This window comes from Drosophila miranda, assembly GCF_003369915.1.
Source record: "Drosophila miranda strain MSH22 chromosome Y unlocalized genomic scaffold, D.miranda_PacBio2.1 Contig_Y2_pilon, whole genome shotgun sequence".
Classification (NCBI taxonomy): domain Eukaryota; kingdom Metazoa; phylum Arthropoda; class Insecta; order Diptera; family Drosophilidae; genus Drosophila; species Drosophila miranda.
Window position 1 is genome coordinate 16,066,498 of NW_022881614.1, and position 15,832 is coordinate 16,082,329.

General features: G+C 46.7%; 4 protein-coding genes and 1 pseudogene across 5 annotated transcripts; 2 read left to right on the forward strand and 3 right to left on the reverse strand.

The window, feature by feature from the left end:
• Nucleotides 1-16: 16 nt before the first annotated feature.
• On the reverse strand, nucleotides 17-5,904 carry LOC117194124. Its single transcript, XM_033398770.1, has 5 exons — nucleotides 5,518-5,904; nucleotides 2,250-3,107; nucleotides 1,979-2,188; nucleotides 954-1,811; nucleotides 17-898 (listed from the first exon to the last, which is right to left on the reverse strand). The coding sequence occupies exons 1-5, from the start codon at nucleotides 5,824-5,826 to the stop codon at nucleotides 275-277; spliced, it is 2,859 nt and encodes a 952-aa protein (XP_033254661.1). The 5' UTR covers nucleotides 5,827-5,904; the 3' UTR covers nucleotides 17-274.
• Nucleotides 4,316-5,435, forward strand: LOC117194127 (annotated as a pseudogene).
• On the reverse strand, nucleotides 5,845-8,084 carry LOC117194125. The gene is made up of 3 exons (XM_033398771.1): nucleotides 7,999-8,084; nucleotides 6,729-7,938; nucleotides 5,845-6,520 (listed from the first exon to the last, which is right to left on the reverse strand). Exons 1-3 carry the CDS (start codon nucleotides 8,005-8,007, stop codon nucleotides 5,868-5,870), a joined length of 1,872 nt encoding a protein of 623 aa, XP_033254662.1. The 5' UTR covers nucleotides 8,008-8,084; the 3' UTR covers nucleotides 5,845-5,867.
• Nucleotides 6,154-10,435, forward strand: LOC117193110 (39S ribosomal protein L43, mitochondrial-like). The gene is given in 4 exon segments (XM_033397833.1): nucleotides 6,154-6,291; nucleotides 9,652-9,791; nucleotides 9,853-9,958; nucleotides 9,961-10,435. Coding segments are annotated over 4 exon segments (735 nt in total). The 3' UTR covers nucleotides 10,312-10,435.
• A 581-nt stretch (nucleotides 10,436-11,016) lies between these two features.
• On the reverse strand, nucleotides 11,017-14,795 carry LOC108158684 (tumor necrosis factor alpha-induced protein 8-like protein). Of its 2 annotated transcripts, none has more exons than XM_017291217.2 (3): nucleotides 14,549-14,795; nucleotides 11,817-12,109; nucleotides 11,017-11,750 (listed from the first exon to the last, which is right to left on the reverse strand). In XM_017291217.2, the coding sequence occupies exons 2-3, from the start codon at nucleotides 12,105-12,107 to the stop codon at nucleotides 11,475-11,477; spliced, it is 567 nt and encodes a 188-aa protein (XP_017146706.2). In that variant the 5' UTR covers nucleotides 12,108-12,109; nucleotides 14,549-14,795; the 3' UTR covers nucleotides 11,017-11,474. The 2 variants fall into 2 exon arrangements, with proteins under 2 accessions (XP_017146706.2, XP_017146705.2); XM_017291216.2 differs by lacking the exon at nucleotides 14,549-14,795 and adding an exon at nucleotides 12,279-12,357.
• Nucleotides 14,796-15,832: the final 1,037 nt, after the last annotated feature.

A 15,832-nucleotide genomic window follows, 5' to 3' on the forward strand; every position in this document is an offset into this window, starting at 1 on the left:
GTTGTTGTTGTAACGTACACTACCGCCCCATAAACAGGCGATTTAAAGATAGAGACTACGAGTATATTCCCCAGAAAAGGCAGCGATGGCGGAATGTTACCGGAATGGTAAGTCGGTGGATGGGGAGCAAACTCTCCTTTGACCAGCATAAGTAGAACAAATGTTCTCAACATATTTTATCCTATCCCAGAAGGTAGTTTACAATTTAAGACTGCAAAATATAAATAGAAAACATAAACACACACTTAAATTATAGATTAAAATAGTGTATCCCTCAAGGTGCGACCAGCCAACGCTTGGCGAAAGACAGTGATTCGTTCAGATGCAATAGCCATTCGTCTAGCTCCGGCTGAGTGTCGGCTGCAAAAAAGAATCCCAAGGCTGCTTCCTTCTCCCGTAAGAGAAAACACCGGGCACGAGCACACAGCTCTAGCGGCGCCACAGCTATCGAGGCTTGCGGGCATCCCTGCAGCTGCAGTGAGAAAAGGGGCGGCTGCTCACTGAGATCGTCTTCGTGCTGCCACACGGACAGCTGTACACAGTCGAGGGTGCACCAGCGTCGATTCCAGTGGTGCTTCCTCTGCGGATCCTCCACATTCAAGTAGCCAGAGTAATGTGACTTGGGCAAACGAACCTCCACACGCCCCGTCACGGATATTTCGGGCGCCAGATTGGTCGATTTTGTGTGGGTAGTCAATGGTAGCTGCCAGGATCGTGAGCTTCGCAAGCAAATCCGATCACTGGCCTGCGTCTCGCTGGCCAACAGCTCGAATGGAGCCAAATCAATGGCACGCAAACAGAAGGAGGCATGTAGGCGAAACCGGGATACTATTCGCTCACCCGCGGAGCTGCCGGAGCAACTGGATGTGGACGAACACAGATTGCTGGTACCGCGTTTCTGTAAGCGGAGACAATTTTAGCGAGGTCGTGCAAGTCGGACTAGAGCCACTTACCACTGTCTTGGCTGACTCCAGCGACAGCGTGGAGATCTTGCGCAGCCGAAACATAAATATTTGACAGCGCAACTCCATCGCCTCCACCGGGCCGGCGCTGTAGAACTCCAGTCCGCAGTCACGGAACAGGGCAACGCCATTCTGGCACTCCACCGATTGAGTGGAGCAAATGCGTCCCTCGAACTCGTACGTGCAAATGTAATGGTAATTGAAGAACATGTCCTGACTGGCATCTGATCTCACTGGCAGCTTCATGGCATCGATTAGGACGCACTGCGCCTGACGCCTGGCAGCCAGAACGGCATCGCTGGCCTGGCAAGGATCAGCGGGAGAGCTTTGTCGCAGGGTTGAGAATAGCAAAAGGCGCTCTGCCTCCACCATTTCGTTGGAGATCTCCAGCTCGGGCATTTTCCGACAAATGCTGACAGCCTGCGCCAGCTGCTCGCTGGTGGTTAGCGACTCATTGAGCAGGCAGTCGAGATTGAAGCTGGCGTAGTAGGTGCTGCTGTCCAGCTCCCCGTCGGTCTGGTTGGACTGATCGCGGGACATATTAAGGCTGTGGGTCAGTCGATGCTTCTCCGCCAGAAAGAAGTCCTTGCCTTTCCGGTAAGAGCGCCGCAGGGCATCCTTTAGGAGGCGATAGCGGGCCAGAGCGCTCACCGACATCAGCTGGCTGTCAGTGGGGCTGGGTAGCGATTGGGCCACCTCCCCCAGACTGCTGCTGTTGGGGGCCAGCTGGGCGGATGGTTTAGCCGGCTGTTGTAGAGTCGTCGGGCAGCTGTGGCTGAGATTGTGGCCAAATGGACGCGCTTGCGACTGTGTGGCATCGTTGATGTCGATGCTGAGATTGCTCGGTGGCTGGAAAATCAATTATTACGCGTGTTTAGGTAACCAAAGGAAGCAGCTTACATATATTTCGAATGCTTCAGAAGCGCGAGCTGTGTACAGTGTAGTTATGGAACATGGCAATGGCAAGTGAAAGCAGAAAGCCTTAGGCGCTAATAGGAGTCAACAAAAATCTCTACCTTAGTTGTATATCGTTGGCTTTTCTTTTTTGGTGTGCTCTGGTTCTCTGACGGAGGCGGCGGCGGCTCAATCTGGCACGATCCGTAATCGTTGGTGGCAAAGGAACTGCCGGCGCTGGCATCCTCAATGGCGTAATCATCGTACAGTCCCTCGGGCATGTCGTAGGAGACAGCATCCTCATTGCGGGGGCTACTGGCTCTGAGGCAGGTCTGCAAGTAGTTGGACAAGGATAAGTATGCGTTTGGGGTAGTATTTGGTGCGTTTAATCACATTTGGAATATTTTCAAGGCGAGTGTTGACCTGCTCCTCCTGATCGAGTACAAGCTCGCTGCGGCAGAGATTGTCCAGGAAGATCTGGCTGCGCTGCAGGGAGAGCTCGGACCTCGACAGGTTTCGGTTTTTCTTTGGTGGCGAGTTCCTTTCGTTTATATTGTTTAGCGACTGGTGCATGGGTGGGGATGTCGGTTTTGGCTTGCGAATCACCGACGAATCTGTGGTTTGGCTTGTGGACTCAGAGCGGGAACATTCGCTACTAGGCTCATCAGGCAGTGGCATGAACTTAAAGAAGCTGCCACTCTTCAGGGACTCTTGCAGACACTGCCCCAATGCCACCGGCTGGGCACTCAGATTTACTGGAGGCAGACTCGGCTGAGGCTTCTTCTGTGGCTTCTGCACCCTTGCATAGAGTATTGTCAGATCAGCAGGCACACTCAAGTCAGAGACAGCCGCTGTCGACTCACTCCCAGTCGCCGTGGAGCTTGAAGTTTGGGCATCGCTGGGATGCCGTTCCACTGCAGTCCTGACCTCGTACTGCGGACTGCCCCTTATACGCAAGCAATCCTCTTCGATCTCTGAATAAATGGGTTCGCAATCGAGATCACGCTGATGCCGAGTAGGTACTACAAATGTCGTGTCATGTTTGGATTGAGTAGATCTCACAAATGTCGTGTCCCGTGGATATTGCGAGGTTGCTGCAGATGCCGTATCACGTGGACATTGAGTGGTTGCCGCATATGTCGTATCACGTTTATATTGAGTTGTGGCCGATGTTGCGCTCAAGCTATGTGGCCCGTCAATGCAATCGAAGCTCTCCTTTTGACGCTCGATTGCCTCAACGCGTGAAGAATCCTGAGAAGACGAACACAAATATACAGTAATTAATTAATTCAAATCCTGCATCTGCAATTGAAAACCACCGCAAATATTTAAATTTCGATTAGAAACCACCATTATCGATTTCGATTACGCGCGTAAACCCATTCCTGCGAAGAACAGACGAAAGCAACAAGCAAACAGCTGACGAGAGCATAGTTTTTATACCCGATACTCAAAATGAGTATTGGGGTATATTAGATTTGTGGTAAAAGTGTGTGTAACGTCCAGAAGGAATCGTTTCCGACCCCATAAAGTATATATATTCTTGATCAGCATCAATAGCCGAGTCGATTGAGCCATGTCTGTCTGTCCGTCTGTCCCTCCCCTTCAGCGCCTAGTGCTCAAAGACTATAAGAGCTATAGCAACGATGTTTTGGATCCAGACTTCTGTGATATGTCACTGCTACAAGAATATTTCAAAACTTTGCCCCGCCCACTTCCGCCCCCACAAAGAGCGAAAATCTGTGGCATCCACAATTTCGACGATACGAGAAAACTAAAAACGCAGAATCGTAGAAGATGACTATATCTTCTAGAGTGCAAAATCTGAACTAAATCGTATAATTATTATAGCCAGAATCAAGAAAACAATTTCACTCTTTCTCGCTCTGTCTCTCTCTAACACACAGGTTTCATGGTCGGTTTTGCCAATTGCAAAATATGAGTTCAAGGATCTCAGAACCCATAAAATCTAGAGCGGGGCATCCACAAATCTCAGAGACTATTAACGCTAGAGTAACCAAATTTAGTATCCGCACTTCTGTTAGATCTCACTATAAAACGTATATCTCAAAATTTCGCCCCTCCCCCTTCCGCCCACACAAAGGACGAAAATCTGTTGCATCCACAATATTGCAGATTCGAGAAAACTAAAAACGCAGAATCATAGATAACGACCATATCTATCAGATTGCTGAATCTGGATCAGATCAGATCATTTTTATAGCCAAAAGGAACAAATCAATTTGCAGTGGCTACGCAGCGCCCGACGTCACGCTCAGACTGATTTTCTGTCTCTCTCGCACGCACTCTTTGTCGTGTCGTTTAATATTAGCGGCGTCTGCCGGAGGAGAGCCATACTGACTTAGTATCGGGTATAAATGTAGAGTTGCGGGGTCCGCAGCAACTCACAACGTTCCCGCTCGTTTATTCTACCTTTTTGGCTTTTGGCCCATTCGAAATCTGTTGCACTCGATGGGGACGCGCATCGAGTGATATGTACAAATTCCTGCTCCGAACCCTGCCAGGCCAAGCTTCATTCATTCGCACACTCGGGGTCAGCACAGCCAAGCACAGAAGCAGCAGGAGGAACGAGAGTAGTGACCAAATAGACGACGCCATGGATAGATACGACAGAAACCGGCAATGGAGGCGCACAAAAGACGGACATGGACACGGTCACGTAAGCAAGGACTCCAGCTTTAAAGTAGTTTCGTACAACATACTCGCCCAGGACCTGCTGGTAGAACATTTCTATCTATATGGGGAACTCAGAACCGACTGCCTGACCTGGCGACGTCGCCTGCAGAACATCCAGCGTGAAATACTGACACTAGACCCGAACATTCTCCGTCTCCAGGAGATGCAGTACGACCACATATTTGATCTAATGCAGGGACTCCGCATGGGCAATGGCAAGACACTGGAGTACGACTACAAGAAAAAGACTGGCGAGCGCACTGACGGCTGTGCCATCATCTACGACGCATGCAAGTTCCAGTTGCTGGACCAGCGGCCAATCGAGTTTTACGATCAGAATGTGAAGCTGCTGAATCGCGAGAATGTGGCTCTATTCGCCAAAACTCGGAGTGAAAGGTCAGACGGAGAAGGAGTTCATAGTGGCCACCACCCACCTGCTATACAATCCCAAACGCGATGATGTGCGCTGTGCCCAGGTGACCAGGCTGCTTGAAGAGCTAGAGACATTTTCATGCGACCCAAAGAGTGGCCAAGTTACGCCCATAGTATTAACTGGAGACTTCAACAGCGTCCCCAGTTCTCCGCCTTTCGAGATTATCACCGCAGACAGCCCACCCGCAAAGTTGCTCAATTTTAAGGCTGTGGAGATGGGACCGCCAGGACCGCATTGCATCCACACGGCAAGACAATTGGATCACCGTGGACTACATTCTGCGCTCCCTAAGCGATAAAAGCCGGCACCAGCTGCAGGTGACTAGCATTTATGGTCTGCCGACGGACAACGTCTGCTACCGCGTCGGACCCATACCCAATCACTATTTGGGATCTGATCACTACGCTCTGGGCGTTGTATTTAACCTTATCTAGACTATACGCCATAAGCCATGAGCCATAGGCCTAAGGATATTTTGACTCGTCAATAAAGATACGAAATTTGTTTATGAAAGACTCGACCTAGACTCACCCGAAAGGTTCGCACGGCGCGCTCGTCACTCGCCTCCCGCTTGGCCCGAATATTGCTCAACAGGTAGCCCATTTTGGTGATGGTTATATCCTGGTCGAGATCCTTGTGGAAGGAGCGATAGGTGGTGGGTGCTTCGGCCTCAGTATGGAAGTTCAGTTTGCGAGCACGGTTAGTGGCACGTGGCATCTTCTTGGGCGGGTTCGGTGCTTCGATCTTCCGTTCGAAATCAAAGTACGGCTGGTCGCCGCTGCTCTCCTTGTCCGGCTGCTGCCTGGTGGATGTCGTTGTGGCCGATGGCGTCGACAGCATGGGGGAATGATAGCTGCCCGGTGGGGATTGCGACTGCAGATCTAACTGCGATGTGGATGTCTGAGCACCCACAGTGCAGAGTCTAGGAGTAGGAGTGGGCCGTCGTGACGGGTTCTCCGGGTGATTTGTCTTTTGGGCGAGACAAAGCGCAGTATCTTGTTCTTTGAGTTGTTAAGAAAGTTTTTGGACTTGGTTTTGAGTGTAGGCTGCTTGTTGGCTGCCTTCAGCGGCGAAAAGTTGCGCAACTGCTCGCCCCAAATGAACTTATGGCTGCCCTGTCCGCCAGCAGACTTGATGCCTCGTGGATATTTGATGGGAGTGTGCTTGATGTCTATGTTGGAGGCCAGATTCTCGCACATACTGCCGTCGACGGTGTCCAAGGAGGTCTTAGGCACTACAGGCTGTGGTAGCTGCCAGCCAATGGCCACTTGGGGCTCTGCCATAGGAGCCCGGGTCTTGAAATGGGTACGCCGCTTGTTCTCGTAGTTCAACATGTCGTTGATCTTTGGCTCTGTCCAGCCTATCAGGATCTCCTTCATGGGTTTGTCGGCTACGGCATTCTTCCCCTTGCTACTGGCCTGCTGTATATTTCGGGCGTAGTTCGAGCCACGCTTGGACTCCACAACTCGCTCAATGTCGCTCAGCGAGGGACACGTAGGCAGCTGTCTGTTGCGCCGGGGCTTCTCCACTTCGGCTGCAATTTGAAGGGAGTTAAGAGGCGAAATAGAAAAGCAATGGGACCTGGGACCAGGAAATGAAACCGTAACTCAATTGGTAAACAAAATATCTTTTTATTTTGACAACAAATTGAAGTTTTATTTGATTTGGTTTAGCTAAAAGGGATATTGTTTCCAATTTGGTTTGGGTTTCAGTTTCATTCTTTGGCTTCGGCTACCACTTACCCATCGGATAGGACCTGCGCTTGCTGATTTTATCCTTTCGAGGCGAGTTATTATTGCTACTGGGTACCGGGACGCCTCTCTGGCGCAGGAACTCATCCAAAACACGCTCAGCCTCCCGCACTGAAGGCGTTGTCGAGGCCAACGACGACAGTGAGAATTTCCCATCGAGACTCTGGCAGCTACGGCGCGGCGGCTTCGGTGGTGGCTCTTGGAAATCGCGGGTCTTGAAATTCACCAGACCCTGTGACAAACGCTTCTGGAGGAGACGGCCACCTGCACCAGAGCTGCGTCGCGACCGGGAGCTTTGGCGAGCGGACTGCAGACTAGTCGGCAGTTCTGTTTGAGCCATTTGCGGCTCCTCTTCCAGGGCAGAATCCTGCTCGCTGATGTTTGACAAGGCAGTGGGATTGTATGTAATCGGATCGTATGCCTTCACTTTGCAGGTCTTAACAGGCGAAGACCTTGGCTGGCAGCCTGATCCTTGCAGCTTCTGTCGGTTCACGCGCACCTCCGACACAACACAATTGTCGCGCAGCTCCTGAATAATCTGTATGAGCGGAGCATCATCGCCGACGGCACAAATACTGCTTATGGCAGTCAACGGAATATTTGAGGTCTGTTTCACGTTGGGCGGTTCACTGTGACGACGTCCCGCCTGCTGCCTCTGGCTGTCCAAATGGTTCTGGACCAGCGGCTTGGACGCACTAACCGCCTGGACAAGCACACGTATCATGTGGATTGTCTGAAAGGGTTTTAGTACTCGTACCTTAGTGCTTTCGGAACGCCTGCTGCGTCTGGGCTGGCGCACGTGCGACTCTCGTGTCGGTGCCGTGGAGGCACAATCGCCACTGTCGCTGGTGAAGCAATAGCAAAAACCATTCTTGCATGTATTGCCCTTGCGCTCCTGGGCCTTGTTACAGCGATTCTGGTTAATTAAGTCCGCATCGGCGGATGTGCCTCGTACGCGCACGGGCTGGTCCTCACCTGGCATGTTGTGGTTGTTGTCACAGTCGCGGCTTTGGGTGGAGACGCGTCTAATGCGGCGGGCCCGAAACTCGTTTATGCACTCCTGAAGACTGAACGAAGTTGTCGAGCCCGATTCGGCAGAGTCTTCTTCTTCATCGTCGTCATCCTCCTCTTCTTCCTCCTCCTTCTCGACTACATCAGGCACTACGTGCTTTGGGAACTTTGACTTTGACGCCCCAAATACCTATGCAAAAATGCTGTTTACCAAGCTGCAAGTTGCAATAAAAATCATTTGCTTGCTTACTGTGGCCATTTCATGTTTTGAAAATTCACTGATAAGCCACGCGTCGAGGGCAGCTCTCTGTGTGCTCCACTCAACACCACGTTGCACGCTTTTTATACCCGATACTCTAAATGAGTATTGGGGTATATTAGATTTGTGGTAAAAGTGGATGTGTGTAACGTCCAGAAGGAATCGTTTCCGACCCCATAAAGTATATATATTCTTGATCAGCATCAATAGCCGAGTCGATTGAGCCATGTCTGTCTGTCCGTCTGTCCGTCCGTCCGTCTGTCCGTCTGTCCGTCCCTTCAGCGCCTAGTGCTCAAAGACTATAAGAGCTAGAGCAACGATGTTTTGGATCCAGACTTCTGTGATATGTCACTGATCACAAAAATATTTCAAAACTTCGCCCCGCCCACTTCCGCCCCCACAAAGGACGAAAATCTGTGGCATCCACATTTTTAAAGATACGATAAAACCAAAAACGCAGAGTCGTAGAGGATGACTATATGTTCTAGCGTGTAAAATCTCAACCAGATCGTATAATTATTATAGCCAGAATCAAGAAAACAATTTCATTCTTTCTCGCTCTGTCTCTCTCTAACACACAGGTTTCATGGTCGGCTTTGCCAATTGCAAAATATGAGTTCAAGGATCTCAGAACCTATAAGAGCCAGAGCAACCAAATTTGGTATCCACACTCCTGTGATATCGGACCTTGACCGTTTCGTGTCCAAATTTCGCCACCCCCCCTTCCGCCCCCGCAAAGGACGAAAATCTGGGGCATCCACAAATCTCAGAGACTATTAAGGCTAGAGTAACCAAATTTGGTATCCGCACTTCTGTTAGATCTCACTATAAAACGTATATCTCAGAATTTCGCCCAACCCTCTTCCGCCCCCACAAAGGACGAAAATCTGTTGCATCCACAATATTGCAGATTCGAGAAAACTAAAAACGCAGAATCATAGATAATGACCATATCTATCAGACTGCTGAATCTGGATCAGATCGGATCATTTTTATACCCAAAAGGAACAAATCAATTTGCACTGGCTACGCAGCGCCCGACGTCACTCTCAGACTGATTTTCTGTCTCTCTCGCACGCACTCTTTGTCGTGTCGTTTAATATTTGCGGCGTCTGCCGGAGGAGAGCCATACTGACTAAGTATCGGGTATAACTGTAGAGTTGCGGTGTCCGCAGCAACTCACAACGTTCCCCCTCGTTATTTCTATGTCGGGGTATTTTCCAATCAAAAGAAAAACGACGCGACATGCATTTTTGTTGTCTCTTTTGTGCCGCTTCTTCGCCGTTATCAACTGGCGGCGCATATAACAACCCTGAATAGAATCAGAGGTGACAGCTTGGCTCGGAAATTGCTGCCGCTAAGGTTAGCTCAAATCAAGCCAAAATATAGTAGATATATACAAAACCAGAGGAACTCAATCTTTTACAAATTCAAAAAATAGCACAATAAAGTAATAGAATAATTATTCTATATATATATAGGAAGAATGTATGATGTAAGGTTGCTAGGTAGTTTAATCTAACTAATTCTGTCTACTTATGTTTAGAGCTAGATTGGCATCACTGTCTACAGCAGAAACAGCTGGCCGGTTACGTCGATTTTGGATACGAAAATTGAAATAAATTCTGACCAAAGCGGGTTTGAATAGTGTCCAACAGTCATTTGTTTTTAAAGTCTGGCTTCCCAAGGGCCCCCATGCAGAATGGTTTGGGACGCTATGTGTGCCAACTGCAGCGAATCACGCTAAAATTCTGCAAGAACAATGGCTCCAGCAAAGGCATGCGGTAAGAATTGTGTTAAAGTTAAATTAAAATGCCATCCAACCATGTGCAATCCAATCGGTAGGGATTTCATCGAGAACCACCTGGTGGACTTTGCAAAGGAGAACCCCGGAATTGTGGTCTACGTGAAGCCGCGTCGCCACCGCACACCGGTTCTGGTTGGCGAGTATTGTAAGTGGAGTACTAATTTCTCGCAGTGAACGGTGATCGCGAGTGGCTGAGCTGCCGCAACAGCACCCAGGAGGATATAACCAAGTGGGTCGATCTGTTAAGGACACAAAACGGCAGCTCCAGCTCGCTGCGTCTGCGGAAAATGTGGCACACCGATGTACCATCCATCCAGGGGCCCTGGAAGCCTTTCCTGCTACGCTCCCCCGAAACCCATGGTCAGGAATATTCCAGCGTTGAGGCATCTAAGCCCCTGGATGCTCCACAAACTGCCACCGAGAAGCTCATTGAACTGTTCCGGCAGCAGAAACAACTGGGGGATGAGGATGTGTTAAGCCAAAAACGTGCAGAGTGAGCAGAGGACTAGGGAAAGTGTATGATTTAAGAATAAAATATAGTTAACTTTTTGGTATTTGTTGCTTTTATTTTCCTACTCAACATAATTCTGTTGGTAAAACAATAAATATTTAAAATCTAAACAACTAAAATTGTGCTCTCTCAAAATGTACCTAATATCGAACATTGGTTTGTAACTAACAATATTCTGGACAAAGTCATACAAAAATCAATCAACTTATTGTCCGACGTTTCGATATGCCTTGGGTATGGATACATGGAATATCATTGTGTGAACAACCGAAGTGGAATATCATAAATAATGCTTTAGGGTGAGTGACCGACCCATGCCTTTGGCTCTGGGACGGGGGCTTGGAATACATACATAAGATACAAAATACAAATCGATGCGTGACAAAAGGCTCGCAGACAGGTGTGGTGAAGAGGGATAAGCAGGTTCTAGCGTCAGCTTAGCATTAAGAACTAAATATAGACAAGCATTCACAACAAGTAAAATATGTGATTTCTGTGTTTTGTGTGGTGCTGGTCTCTGAAGGGAAAGCAAAGCTTGTTGGTGGAGATCAACAACGATTAATTAATTAAGTACTGTAAGACTGATAGAAGAGAGGACACAGCGAGTATTAAGAGTAACAAAACGGAGTATCCTTCACATACAGATACACATTTCTAAATATATACCATAAATAATTGCTTTTCTGCAGAAATTTTCCACATTTACATAGACACGACTTGCACGCTTTAAGGTACAAAGATACATTCATTCAAACACACAGATACAGATACTAGCATTTTGCTAGAGTTTACAATTTCCGTTTGGTTAATTCCTTTGGCAAAATGCATAAAGTAGTAGTTCTTAATCGTTACAAAATGTTAACATTGTCGTTAAATAAATCAATACAATACGGACGTTTTGTTCACTTTTGATATTTGTTGCTGTCAATGATATATCACTATCCAAAATTGAACTAAACTCTGGCCTAAACATATGTCTTTTCTGTCTGTACTATCCTTAGTTTTGTGTGTTTTGTGTTTTGGTGTTGGTGGGTGGAGCTTACAAGCCAAGCATTTCCAATTTGCAGCTAGTTCTTAGTGTCTCATGCTGTTTTGTGTTGTTTTGGTTTCTTTCGACAAGCAGCCTTTCAGTGAACGCAATGAGAGCCCTCAGATGTCGCCCGTCTCCATGGAGGAGTTGATGTCGGCCACAATCTTGCCCATAACCTCGCGGTAGGGCGAGTCCGGCTTGAAGGCTGTCTCCAAAAGCACGGCATCGCCAAAGAAATCAAACACCTCATCGATGCGACCTAATGACTTGTCCGTCAGATGCGGTTGCACAATCGACTTGAGTGCCACCTGCGATTCCGCTATCGACTTTTGCAGATAGGCCAGGTCGAAGGTGTAGTCTACCTCGTAGAATGATATGATGGACAGTTGGGTGTTCTGCAAGGGAAATCGATTAGAAATGAACGAAGCCGTCAAGCAGAGTGTTTTATGTTTGTAGATTACCTGAAACTTGCGTTTAAAGTTCTCGGCTCTTTGCAGCTCCTCGTCGCTGAACTGGTTATTCCGATGCAGAACTCCAATCTTGATGACTATTTTGATGATATTCTTGATCAGCTTCTCCGCCTTGGCCTTGTTGCCGGTATGCATCTTGCACAGCCTGTATAGGTTATCCAGCAGCGAGGCCGTTGTCCCATCGATGAATGTCTTTGCAATATTTTTCGTTGCCATGCGTGAGAGGATTCTCTTTTGAGCGCGTAGCCCGATATCTTGCGACTTGAACACATTGTCAGCCATGACTAATGGGAGTATGAGAGATATTATTATTATTGTTGCATATTCATCGCGAATCGCGCACTGCATATGTATTGTTAAACAACAGGAATAACGCAAAACAACTGAACGAACAACTGAAAACCAATGGAGAGAAAAGATATGCACAATACCAATTCGAATCCACACTTTTACCTTCCAAGTTCCAGTAGTCTACGCTCCATAGGAGCAGGCACTGTCGTAGACCTGCCACCGACATGTTTGGCTACACACACGTCGATCCAGTTGCAAGCATGATAATTGATAAGGAAAGCACAGAAACAGAGACAGAGACATATGGGTGGGTACATGCACGATTAGGCAATGTTAATAGTCGTCGCATCTTTTGAAAAAGAAACCTACTGCTTCTTCAACTGCGCTGCGGTTTATTATACCAGATACTCAAAATGAGTATTGGGGTATATTAGATTTGTGGTAAAAGTGGATGTGTGTAACGTCCAGAAGGAATCGTTTCCGACCCCATAAAGTATATATATTCTTGATCAGCATCAATAGCCGAGTCGATTGAGCCATGTCTGTCTGTCCGTCTGTCCGTCCCCTTCAGCGCCTAGTGCTCAAAGACTATAAGAGCTAGAGCAACGATGTTTTGGATCCAGACTTCTGTGATATGTCACTGCTACAAAAATATTTCAAAACTTCGCCCCGCCCACTTCCGCCCCCACAAAGGACGAAAATCTGTGGCATCCACAATTTTAAAGATATGAGAAAACCAAAAACGTAGAATTGTAGAGAATGTCCATATCTTTAAGACTGCGGAATCTGAATTGGATCGTATTATTATTATAGCCAGCATCAAGAAAACAATTTCATTTTTTCTCGCCCTGTCTCTCTCTAACACACACGTAGCATAGGCGGCTTTGCTTAGAGTAAAACATTAACGCCTAGATCTCAGAGACTACAAAAGCTAGAGCAACCAAATTTGGTATCCACACTCCTAATATATCGGACCGAGACGAGTTTGTTTCAAAATTTCGCCACACCCCCTTCCGCCCCCGCAAAGGACGAAAATCTGGGGATATTCAAAAATCTCAGAGACTATTAAGGCTAGAGTAACCAAATTTGGTATCCGCACTCCTGTTAGATCTTACTATAAAACGTGTATCTCAAAATTTGGCCCCACCCCCTTCCGCCCACACAAAAGACGAAAATCTGTTGCATCCACAATATTGCACATTCGAGAAAACTAAAAACGCAGAATCATAGATAATGACCATATCTATCAGATTGCTGAATCTGGATCAGATCAGATCATTTTTATAGCCAATAGGAACAAATCAATTTGCAGTGGCTACGCAGCGCCCGACGTCACGCTTAGACTGATTTTCTGTCTCTCTCGCACGCACTCTTTGTCGTGTCGTTTAATATTAGCGGCGTCTGCCGGAGGAGAGCCATACTGACTTAGTATCGGGTATAGCCGTAGAGTTGCGGTGTCCGCAGCAACTCACAACGTTCCCCCTCGTTTTCTTTCTGTCTTTGTGTTTCAATCAAAGAAAGAATAATGGTAGGCCCGTGGCTGTGTGTGTGACTCCATAGGCATGTGTCGACAAGTCAGCGCAAACCAGAATCCACATGGGTTATTCATAAGGCTGTTCTAACGGGTTCGCTGCGACGCGGCACGCGCTATTTGTACGTGTCTATGCCGCAAATGGCTCGTGTGGCAAGTTTTCCCAACTGTCCAAAAAAGGAGCCTTGCCTTGCCTTGCCGCACCTCAACCGTTAGTCAAGACCAGGGTTGGCAGACTCCTCTGGGGAAATTGTAGGGTCAACTTGGGTCATAACGTGTGAATAGATAAACCTCTTCCGTTCCTCCAATTCCCGGAGACTTACCAAGCCAGTGGTCGTCGTTGTTGTCCACCTCTAGCCTTTCATTTAACTAAGTAAATTCTATCTTCTTTCCAGTTCTAGTTCTGAATCTATTTCTAGCTAGCAAACCGTACCATGACGCGGACCGCTCCAAATGGTTAAGGTCACGCGAAATGCAATAATACGGTCCGAAAAACGGACATGGGGAGAGACAGAGCAGAGTTTGTGTTGGTGGAACCCAAGGACAAATGGGCAATGAGCCGCCAAATGACCAACGCGGAAGTGCGCTACTCCTCGAATCTAGAGGAATTTTCTTTCGTTTTGCATTCAACCCACAATCACTGAAGAGTCCACAAAAAGTCTTAGCGAGCGGAATTTCTGGGCCAACTTATCGTCGTTTCCGACGCTGTCGTGTTCATGCATTTGCGTGTTTGATATCATTATTGTTGTTGTTGTTGTTGTTGCTCTTGGGTGTATTGACGATTGTGGATTTGTGCCTTTCCGAGTATTATTGATTGCAACAGGCTCGCCCACCCACACTCGTCCAGGCCGGGAGGGGGGGGGGGGAAGAAGGTCGAGTTTGGCGCTCAGGCAAGGCTCACCTGTGTTTTTGTTGCTGTAGTCCTGTGGCCGAGTATCCTTGAAATTCCGTTTGAGTTCCTTTTGTATGAAGTGGCTCCTGCTAATCTACTGCTGCGTTACATACATAAATTCCGAATAAAAACAGCATTTACATAAATAATAAATAGAGCGATTCTTGGCTGAGTTCATGCGTAGTTCCAATTGTTTAAAAAAAAATCAGCAGCGAGCCACAAAACAAAATATGAATGAGCGCAACAGTTGTGTGACCGCGGACTGAAAATACTGTCTGACCCTCAGAAATATACCGAAATATACCGTCTTATCACTAACCATACAGTATATAGATGTGCCAGTTCATACAACGAAAGCGTCACACACTGGCTAGCGCGTTCAGTACCCCAGAGTGACGTCATCATGAGCGAGAGAGCGCAGAGAGAACATCTTTGCATGTGTTAGTACACACGCAATATGTTTCGACAAAAATATGTGATCAATACAAACTGATTGAGCAGATGATTTCGGTGTACAAAGCACGGATCGGAAAATTTAAACCAGTCTGCATATTTATCAATTTTTGACGTTAAAATTATACATTTTTGGACTATGCTTCTTTTTAAATTGAATTTGTGAGACTTTGTCTCGAAATGCTGATTAAATATATCAAAATAAAATATACGAATGTAATAAACTTTAATATTTATATTAAATATTTATTTTATGCTTTGTACACCGAACAGAGCCAATTTGAGCGGCGACTTTAAGTACATATGTATGTATGTATGTATGTATTTACGTATATATATGTAGTTACATATATGAACATTCTTAAGGCATATCCTCTATTTATAGAAAGAAATATACATATATATTTATGCAAATTTATTTAAGTATATACATATATATTTTTTCTTATATTGTATATTTAGAAACATCATTGCTTTAGTTATAATAAACAAAAAAGTCGAGAACCGACGGCGTTTGCATAATTTTTATAATTTATAATAAACCTGTTTAAAATAAGGAAATAAATGTGTAATTTTATTATTGTAATATTTTATATTTTGTGGTATAAATCAAACAAATAACAGCTTTTATTTCATTTCCCGCGCCCTAGTGTACCATACCCCCACCCCCTGCCCATTCTTCATTTATTTTGTGGCGGTAGGTCAGTCCATCAAAAGACCCAAAACAAGAACCAAACTCAAATTTCAGTTCTAGCGGCCAGCAATACTAAACACCCCCACGCAAAGTACGCGAGAATGCATGTGCACCCATACACTAAAACATGCTGGTGGCAAAACAGA